The 10,062-nt window shown below is 64.1% G+C and overlaps 1 protein-coding gene and 1 long non-coding RNA gene across 2 annotated transcripts in view; both read right to left on the reverse strand.

Moving 5' to 3' along the window:
- The window catches only part of FOXO6 (forkhead box O6), a 46,502-nt gene extending 43,294 nt beyond the window's left edge, over positions 1-3,208 (reverse strand). The window contains exon 1 of the mRNA XM_064172485.1: positions 2,739-3,208. Within this exon, the coding sequence (XP_064028555.1) occupies positions 2,739-3,179 (441 nt within the window). The 5' untranslated portion in view covers positions 3,180-3,208. The remainder of the gene's footprint in view (positions 1-2,738) is intronic.
- A 343-nt stretch (positions 3,209-3,551) lies between these two features.
- Positions 3,552-4,101, reverse strand: LOC135190764 (uncharacterized). The gene is made up of 2 exons (XR_010308617.1): positions 4,045-4,101; positions 3,552-3,894 (listed from the first exon to the last, which is right to left on the reverse strand). It is a non-coding gene; the product is annotated as an uncharacterized LOC135190764 (long non-coding RNA).
- Positions 4,102-10,062: the final 5,961 nt, after the last annotated feature.

The following is a 10,062-nucleotide window of genomic DNA, read 5'->3' on the forward strand; positions in this document are numbered from 1 at the left end:
TGCTGGGCAGTCCTCAGCCTTCCTATCTGCCCCATGACTGGCTGGGAGGTTTAAGCCACAATGCCAGTGCTAGGGCAAGGGAAGCTGCCAGGAGGGAGCAGGCAGCAGTAGTGCAGGGCAGGAGATGGGCCAGAAAGGTCAACAACCATTCCCGGGGTGCACCCAGGTGGGCACATCTGAGCCAACAGCCCCTGCGTGCCCTGGACCCTGAGCCTCTCCTCCCTGCTTGCACATCAAGCACCACAAAGCCTCCAGGGACGCAGCCCCTTCAGAGCCACCAAACCTCACAGCAGGTGACAGGGCTCCACCGGTAGCACCCTGGGCAGTGCTGGTGTGGTGACACAGTACCAGACACCATTCCTCCCCAGGGGACAACAGGAAGGGCGTGGGGGGGCACGGGCCAGGGCAGAACACCCTGTGCTGCACCCACACACCCCGGGGGTGGCAGCTGACATGGAGAAAGGCCACTCCTGCTTCCCGGGAGGATGCCCTCGAGGGTCACCTCTGCCAGGACTGATGTAGGCAGGACCTGCTGCCGTCACAGCCTGTCCTCACCCAGGAGCCAAAAGCTGGTGCTGGCGTGGGCGGGTGGGGAAGCTTGTGCCACCTGCACACCCTGACACACCCACGCGTTGCCACTGTCCCCTGCGCAAGCCCTGGCACGCCTGCAGAGGACACAGGTCACTCCTCTGTCCCATGCAAGCCACGGGTGGACCAAACCCCAGCACTTGCCTGTGACAAGGACAGCTGCAGGCCCTGCTGTCCCCAGCCAGGGAGAGCTTTGCTCGGTGGCTGTGGCTTGCATGCCAGTGCTAGGAGACACAAGCACCCTCCTGCCCTGCTCCTGCCCTGCTCCTGCCCATCTGTGGCTGGGCACAAAACCTTGTTCACAGCTCCATTCCCCTGCCCTCACTCCTCCAGGGACACCCAGCTCTAGGGTCTCCCCCAGGCATCCTACACACCAGTGACAGACAGGGCTGCGTGGGAATCCCCCTGCTCCTCATCCCACCCAGCCCTGCAGGCACTGAGCCAGAGTGCCGAGAGCCTCCCCAGCACGTCCCCAGACTTCATGCTCCCCTCTGTCCCCAGCAGGAGCCAGCCTTGGGGGACCTTTCTCCCCAGCACACACTCAAGGCTATGCATGTCTCAGCCCAGGGGGAGGTTTGCGAGGCCCCCACACAGTCCGTGCTACATCCACAGCCCCCAAAACCCTCCCTCGGGGGACTTATACACCAGGGGGGCACCAGCTGCCTCCTGCCCACCCAGCAGGAGTGAGGCAAAGCAGAGAGCACACCCAGCCTCCAGACGACACCAGCTCCCACAGCCCGGCCACGGTGCCACACAGTCTGCCCTCCCTGCCCCAACAGTGCCCTGTTTGCGCTCAACAAGGACACCCCCCGAAGGCAAGCTGGGTCTGACTGGAGGGACAGAGCCAGGACATGCTGTGCCAGGACCGCAGGCTGGCATTAGAGCCCCCGAAAGCCTCGCTACACACTAATCACACTGGAGGTGACAGGGCTTAGGGGAGGGCTTAAGCAAACTGTCTCCTTTTTACTGACACCATCTGGACACAATCTTGTGCCCTGCCCAGCAGAGTCTGGTGAGCTTCACCCGGAGAAGCAGGGGTCAGTGTGACCCCCAGGACCCGGCACCCTCCGTGCCCTCACCGGGGCCTGAGATGGTCAATGTGATGCATCCTCAGGTCACGATAAGCAAGAGAGGTTCGCTGCCCGTGCCAGGGATTTCTTACAAGCCCCCAGTGCCAGCCGGGAGCAGAGCCCAGGAAAGCCACCGTGGGAGCTTGAGCTGCTCTGTGGCTCCCCAGGAGGAGACATAGCCCTGAGAGAGAGAGGCGCTGAGACAGAGGAGACACACTGGGTGACAGCCAGCTCACAGACATCTGCCTGGGGACATCCTTCCCTCCGGCTGTCCTGCCGGGCATTACACTGGCATTCGGGGACCTGGCACGGCTCGGGTGCAGGGGCAGGCGGAGAGCCGCGGCAGAGGGACCGTCCTTCACCGCAGCCGAGTGCCCGCACAGCAGCAGCAGAGCCGGGAGCACTCTGCCCACTGCGACCCTGTGTGACACGGCCTGACCGGGGAACCCGGGGACCAGCTCGCTCCGGTTCCAACACACAACACCACGAGGCACCGCTTGCACCCAGAGCTGAGCAAGCCTCCATCCCCCCAGCAGCGAGGGACGCGGGGATCCTCCACCTTAGTCCTCTCCCCCAGCAGCGAGGAACGCGGGGATCCCCCACCTTAGTCCTCTCCCCCAGCAGCGAGGAACGCGGGGATCCCTCATCTTAGTTCTCTCCCCCAGCCATGAGGAACGCGGGGATCCCTCATCTTAGTCCTCTCCCCCAGCCATGAGGAACGCGGGGATCCCTCATCTTAGTCCTCTCCCCCAGCCATGAGGAACGCGGGGATCCCTCATCTTAGCCTCCCCTCCCCAGCCGTGAGGAACGCGGGGATCCCTCACTTTAACCCTCTCCCCCCAGCCGTGAGGAACGCGGGGATCCCTCACTTTAACCCTCTCCCCCCAGCCGTGAGGAACGCGGGGATCCCCTACCTTATTCTCCCCTCCCCGGCAGCGAGAAACGCGAGGAGCCCCCAAACCCCCCCCCGACAGCGGCAAGCTCCGGCTACCCGGGGGAAGCATCTGCACCCCGGCGCGTTTTCGGGGAGCATGGGGGAAAGTTGCAGCGGGTTGGGGTCGGGGAGGGGGGGTCAGGTACCTTCCAGCCGGCCGAGCTGTTGCTGTCGCCTTTATCCTTAAAGTAGGGGACGTATCGCACCATCCAGTCGTAGATCTGCGAGAGCGTGAGCCGCTTCTCGGGCGAGCTCTCGATGGCTTTGGTGATGAGATCGGCGTAGGACAGGTTGCCCCAGGCGTTCCTCCGGGAGGTCTTGGCCTTGCGGAGCTGCCCGACGTCCGCGCCGGGGGGCGGCAGGGAGGCGGCGGCCGCCGCTCTGCGCTCCGCCGGGGCCGCCGCGTTCTCGGCTCCCTCCCCGCCGGCGGCCGCCAGCGCCGGGGGTCCTCCCGCCGCGCCCCCCCCATCCTCCTCCTCCGCCGCGAAGTCGGGGTGGGGGAGAGGCCAAGTGCAGGACCGGGGCCGGCTCTGCGGCTCGAAATCCGGGTCGATCTCCACCTGATGCGCCTGGAGCTTTTCTTCCATGGTCCCCTCCCCGCCGCTCCCGCCCCCCCCAGGCCCCCAAGCCGCCCCCTCCCCGCAGTCACGGTCGGTTTCCACCAAGCAAAAAAAAAATCAAGAAAAAATGTTTAAAAATAAAAATCAGAAACCCCCCCAAAAGCAGGGGAGGGAGAGGAGTGCGAAGAAGCCTCCGAGCTCAGCTGGAGCGAGAGAAGGGCAGAAGGAGCCGCTCCGTGCGCCCGTGTCCAGGATGGGTGCAGGCGGCGGGTGCAGCCCGAAGTCCGGCGCAGCTCTCAGGCGGCTCTGCCCGGCTCCGCGCCGGGGAGCGGACGGCTAACGGGAGAGACGAGCCAGGGGAAACGCTGCATGTTCATCGGTGGCGTCTCCAGCTCCGGGTGAGACCGGGAGGGGGCTGGTTTTTGGTTTGGTTTTGGTTTTGTATTTTGTTAGGTTTTTTCTTTTGTTGTTTTTTTTTGTTGTTGTTGGTTTGGTTTTGGTTTGTTTTGGTTTTGTTTTTGTTTTTTTTTTTACCAGCCGCGGAGCTCCGGAGTCGTTCCCGGCACGATGGCCAGCGGGGCGGCTGCGGACGGGCAGGGCGCGGGGGTTGCCGCATCCATCGGCGGAGGCTGCACCGGGGCTGGCGGCGCGGTCAGGCAGCAACAGATGAACTGGAGCGACCGGCGGCGGGCGGCATCCTCAGCTAGGAACCGGCGTATTCCGGGGCCGGGCGGCGGGGCACCTGGGCGGGGAGAAGCGGGATGGAGGTGGGTGTCGAGGGGAAGCCCTTGGCACGGCGGGCTCGCAGCCTTCCCCCCCCTCTCCCCCGGGGCGGGCTGCCCGGCGCTAAGTCCGGCGGCACGGCGGAGCCATGCTGGCGGGCGGCACGCACCTGACAGCGCCGGGCGAGGGCGGCGGCGGCGGCAGGCGGGCGGTGGCGGGCGGCTCCCCGCCCCTACGCCCCCCCGCTCCGTTTCAGCGGCCGCGCACCTGCCCGCCGCCGCCGCCGCCGCCGCGCTGCCGCCACGGAGCGGGCGGGCCACATGCTGGGGCGGCCGCCGGTCGGTCGCTTGCTTGCTTGCTCGCTCTCTCGCTCGTTCCCTCCTTCCCTCCCTCCGCCGTGCCCGTCCCCGAATGCGGGCGCCGCCGTGACACAGAGGGAGGGCCCGGAGGGGCGGAGGGAGGGCGGGGGAGGGGAGTGCCCCGGCGCCGCACGGGGCAGCGGCAGGGCGGGACGGAGCGGGTGGCCCCGGCTCCCCGGCCTCCCACCCTCAATGCCCGCCCCGGGGCCGCCGACCCCCGGCAGCGGCGCGGCCCCACGTGCGCCCCGGGCGCCCCCCCCCATGGCTGCCCCGAGCCGCCGCCGCCGCCTCATTGGCGGGAGGTGCCCGGCGGACACGCCCCCAGCCCGCCCATTGGCGCGGCGCCGGCGGGACGCGGGGCGGGGGCAGGGGGAGGAGCGGCCCCGCCTCGCGGTGACGTCACGGGCGCCGGCTGCAGCCGCGCGTCGCCCCGGGCAACGCAGGCAGGGGCGGGGCCCGGACGTGGACACGCCCCCTCCCCAGGGGCACGCCCCTTTGCGCTCACCACGCCCCGGCCTGCGCTACGGGAGACCCTGCTGTAGGCAGCACCGCCCCCCGTAGGCCCCGCCCCTTGCGTCCTAGCCCCGCCCCAGCACCACATGGCCCCGCCCACACTCGCGGCGGGGGGATCCTGTTCCTGGTGGGGCTGTCCCCATGGGCTGCACGAACCCCTGGGGTGGCTTTCCCCACAGAGGGGGTTGTGCCCACGAGCTGCGTGTCCCCACTGAGGGGCTGTCCCCGCGTGGGGCGCTGTCCCAATGGAGGCGGCCGGCCCTACCCTGCCTGCCTGCAGCTCCTCTGGCCCCACCCGGGGTCCCATGCCCAGGGTCAGCCCTAACCCTGCCCCATCCCCGGCAGCCAGGTGCAGGTGATGACAATGACATCAGACCCACGAAGCCCACCTGGGCTGGGGCAGATGCCTGCAGCCTTCAGAGCTCTGTGCTGGGCCCAGGGGGCAGGAGAACAGCTGGGTGCATCCGAGCCTGCCTGTCCTTCTGTCTCCCGTGCCTGCTGTCCTGCTTGTCCCCACATGCCCCTACCACCTCGTGGCCACACTCCCTTCACACCCACGAGGTGCAGATGGTTCCACATGCCCACAGTTACAGCCTTCACTCTCCACCCACTGGGGACTCACACCTGCTCCCCAACTCAGTGGGGACAGGACTGTCCCCAGCAGCTTTGTGTCCCCCACCCTTGTCCTTACCCCTCTTACATGCAGGCTGTCATTATCACTCTGCCAGGACTGCTGCCTGCTCTGTCCATCCAGACTGCAGACCCTTCCCTCCCCACCCACCATGGCTTGCTGACACTGGGGACACTGTCACTGAGCACCCTGGATTGCTCCCAGGCTTTGTCACCCTTTGTCACCAGCAGAGTCTCCCGTGCCACAGGCACGTGTGATGCTGCTCCTGCAGCCCCATTCATTGTCCAGGCTAATGTTACCCAAGCAACTACGCAGCTGATGGCTCTAGCCTCAAAGTGCTGGGCACAGCAGCTCTGACAGCGAAATCCAGGCCCAAACAGCTCACCAATGTCACACAGCAAGTGTGGGACAGTGGACAGCAGGGACCCACCACCTGCTCTGCTTCACACAGCCTGCAAGCAGGAGTGGTGGCCCCAGCTGTACCTGCGGCCATGTCCCAGCTAACTGGGAGCTGAGGCACTGCATTCCCTGACCCCCTGCCATGCAGGTGGGGACCTGCTGGCCAAGCCTTACGTCTGCTGGTTCAGCTGGTTCAGGTGGGCTGAATTAAGCTGGCACCAGATGTGCCCTGGCCAGCCTGGCTGAGGCCACACAGGGCGTGTGGTGCTGGAGCAGCCTTGGCTGGACCTGAGCCCAGATCCCCCCTGACCCTGCAGACCTCAGCGTGAAGGGAGCCTTCACGTCCTCCTGTGCCTCCCTGCTCTCCAGAATGTTCCTCCTGGGATCTCTCCCAAATTTCTGTGCCGTGCCTTACACCCACAGCCTCCCTCCCCTACCCCAAAGCCTGAAGGCAGGATCGTTCCCTCCTCCCTCATAGCCTTTTGCCCACTTGGAGCCTGGAGATGTTTCCTTCCTCAGCCTTGACTTTCTTAGCCAAAACCCTCCCACATTTCTCACCTGCTCTTCCAGCCTTGTTTTTCCAGCCCAGAGTCAACGCCCAGCTCCAAGCTCTGAGCCAAGTGGGAGGGTCCCAACCTGCACAGTCCTTCCCCTGCTGCTCCCATGGCTCTTGCTCCTTGCTGGGGTCGTCACCAGTGTCTCCAGCAGCATTTCTCCTCCTGCACTGCAGTGAGTGCATGTCCCTGCGAGCACCCTGAGCTGCCTCATCCCTTTGGCCGTGGAGCTGAGCCCTCCCTGTCCATGCTGCCAGCTTAACTCAGTGCTTGATCAGTTCCTGGAGTCGTTTTGGTTGGAAGAGGTCTCCAAGACCAGGAGGATGGAGACTCCCTACAGGGAGTCCCACAGGGACAAGTTCCTGCTGGGGACATCCCCACTGGACTCCAGAAGAAAATGTTTGCCCAGGAGAGCAGGCAGCCACTGGCAGCACCTGCCAAGGGCAGCAGTGCAGTGCCCTGCACTGGGCAGCTTCCAGCCTCAGCCTGCCAGGCTGCTGTGCCAGCTCATTCCAGCTGCACCATCACCCAGAGAGCTTGGAGCAGGTGGTCTTTGGGGTCCCTTCCGACCTGGCACCCTGGGACTGTGTGAAGATCAGCAAGTCCAACTGTGCTGCAGAAGCCCAGTGCTGCAGGGAGGTGCTGCTCTCACCCCCCTGCTGCCTCAGTTTCCCTCTGTAAAGCCACATTTGCCCAGGGTGGCTGTGGGTGGTGCAGCTGACAGGCAGGCACTGGCTGGCTTCATGGCCCCTTGCACTTAAAAGCAACCAAAGCTGCCCACTCCTCTCATCCCTGCTTGCCCAGAGTCTCATCCCTGGCCCCGAGGATGCAGAGCAGCAGCTCTTTGGGTTCAGGTAGCCCCAGCCAAGGCACCTGCAGCAGAGCAGGGGGTGGCTGCTGAGGCCTGGCTCAGCCCAGCAGCAGCACGGGGCTGGCTTCCAGCACCACCTTCCCCAGCACCTGGTTAATGCTCACTTAAGTGCCTGGCACCAGGCAGGAGCTGCTGGATGGAGCCAGCTGCACGCTGCCATGGCCCCATTAAGCAGCAGCTCCTGCTGCTCCTGAGCAGCGTTATGGGGAGAGGCAGGCTCGGGAGCTGAGCTGGGACGGAGCTGCCTCCTCTTTCCCCCCACATCCCAGGCTGCCTCCTGAATCCCACTGCCTGGTCTCAGACGCCCACCACACTGTGTGGCCCTGCCTGGGGGCAGTCTGCAGGGTAAGCAGAGGAGGTTTGTAGGAGTCAGAACCCTCCTGCATCTCTCACCAGCAGCTCCAGTCTTGTTTCACAGGGACTGAGGTGACCCAGAGCACTGCATCTAGGGGTAAAGAGCAAAGCCCAGCTGAGCAGCAGCAGGGAAGGGGCAGATGGAGGGGGTTGGAGGTCCAGGCACACATCACATCTCTCTCCAGCATCTCTCCCATGGCCAGCACAGTCCTTGCCCGATGCAGCTCCCTGCTCCCTCCCCTGCTGGCTTCCATCAGTGACTGAGCAGAGGCACCCCGTGGGGTGCAGAGCTCCCCTGCTCTCTCCCACCTGGCCAGGAACTGGGGCTCCTCTGGTCCCCAGGCTCTAGGACAGGAGACAGTTTGCTCTTGATCATGCTGAAGCCACTCAACACCTTGGTTTATCAGGTTTCAGGAGGGGCTGTCAAGGCTTCCCAGCACCTCCAAAGTGGGAACAATGAGGCTGAAATGGGAACTAGGAGCTCAGTGAGCGTGGAGCAAGCAGGACCAGCTCTGATCCACCCTGCCACAGCTGTGAGCTGCTCCTTGCAAGTAAGCACAGCAGTGAGGGGGCCGTGGGGGTGCAGCTGCCCTGTCCCAGCACTGCTCCCCAGAAAGCACCAGATCTGGGCCCACCATCAGCAGTTTGGGGAGAGAGGGACTGTTGGATACCCTTTGCTGCTTTGAGTCACCTGCAAAACTGACCTGAATGGCCTCAGAATGGTCTGAACAGACCACAGCATGCACCATGCTGAGCCCCACAGCACCTGCCCCCTGGGCAAGCCCTCCTTGAGAAGGGGGACTGGGACAGCAGGGTTTGGGCAGAGCTGGGGCAGGGATCACACTCACCAACAGGAGGCATGAAGGGAGAGGGGCCAGCTGTGGGAGAAGGATGAGCAAGAGGAGTGGGTGATGCTGCCTGAACCTCTGCTCCATCACCTTGCCTCAGCTCTGAGTAGAGCCAAGGCTTGGTGTCCTTGCCTGCTGCTGGTGTCACCTCCTGTCCTACCAGAGCAGCAGCACCTCCACCTGAATGATTCCAGCAACACCCCATGTAGACCCCCTCCCATGCAGACCCTCTCTGCCTTCTGTCCACTCCAGATTTGGAATGGACAGAAGGCAGAGAACAGCTTTAAACTGGAAGAGGGAAGATTCAGACTGGAGATTAGGAGGAAACTCTTTCCAGTGAGGTTGGGGAGAGACTGGCACAGGTTGCCCAGGGAGCCTGTGGATGTGCCCTCCCTGGAGGTCTTCCAGGCCAGGTTGGATGAGGCCTTGAGCAGGCTGTGCTGGTGGGAGGTGTCCCTGGCTGGAACTGGATGAGCTTTGAGGTCCCTTCCAACCCAACCCACTCACTCTGTGACTCTGTGGTGGTTCTGTGATTTATACCCGAGGGCAGGTTTGAAGCCCTCATCTCCTTCCCTGTCCCTGCTGGAGGTGCTCAGCAGCCCCAGGCTCCAGAGCAGAGCTGCACAGGCAGCTGCAGGGGCCAAGGAGGGTCCCTGCTGGCCTGTGCCCCTCTGGAAGGCAGAGGGGGATGTCTGCCCACGCAAGGGAACCGCAGCCGCCTCCGGCTGGGACCGATTTGTCTCACTGCCAAGCTTCCAGCACCCAACCCAGAGCAGCCAGCTGCAGGGGCTCTGCCCTGCCAAGGTGCTCTGGCCAGGTGAGAGGACAGCTGGGAGAGGGAAGCACCTCCTGAGTGCCCACCTCACCCTGCAGCCCATCACCCGCCGGGCTCAGGCCACCCCACCAGCCCCCTGCCCCCAGCAGAAGCCAGCAGAGAGGTTTTTTCTCAGGAGTTTCAGCAGAGAGCTGGGGTGGGAAGGACCAAGAAAGCAGCTGGCAGGCTCCTGCCCTGCACTGAGAGGCACAGCCACGCCTGCAGCACTGCCTGGAGGGTGGAAAAGCTCCCAGGTGCTGATTGGGGCTCTGGAAGTGCTGCCAGCGCCGAGCCCGTGCGGGGCTCCGGGATGTGGCTGCGTGGATTGAAAACTGCTTTCAGGGAACATCAGGTGGAAGTGAAGTGAGGGAGCTGATAAAAGTCAGAATGGAATATTTTTGCTTTCCTGAGATGAGCCTTTGGTGTTTTGACACGATCAGAATAAACATTTTGACACCTCTGAAAGGAGAAAGTCAAAGTGATGCTGCGAGGCTGCTTCCTGGAGGAAATGGCAGCGGATCAACGGGTTCCCAGGGAAGGATTTGCCTTCAGCACAGCCCTGGCTGCTGCTGGGGAAACATTCCCATGTTTTCCTCCAGCCTGGTGGAAAACCATCCCAGTGTTTCCCCCCAGGCTGGCAAGGGAGCAGGCTTCCAGGAGAGAGCTGGGTCAGACACTTGCCAGGCCCCAGAGTCACCTCCCGGAGCTGCGTCAGGAAGGCAAAGTGGCCTCCACCCTGCCTGGGAAAGAGAAGGGTGGGGAGGGATGGACAAACCTCTGTGCAGCTGGAGGTTGGGACTAAGGCATTTGGAACCCTTTAAGCAGGGAAAGGGGCAGAGGCAGC

Source organism: Pogoniulus pusillus, chromosome 37, assembly GCF_015220805.1.
Source record: "Pogoniulus pusillus isolate bPogPus1 chromosome 37, bPogPus1.pri, whole genome shotgun sequence".
In the NCBI taxonomy this organism is placed as follows: domain Eukaryota; kingdom Metazoa; phylum Chordata; class Aves; order Piciformes; family Lybiidae; genus Pogoniulus; species Pogoniulus pusillus.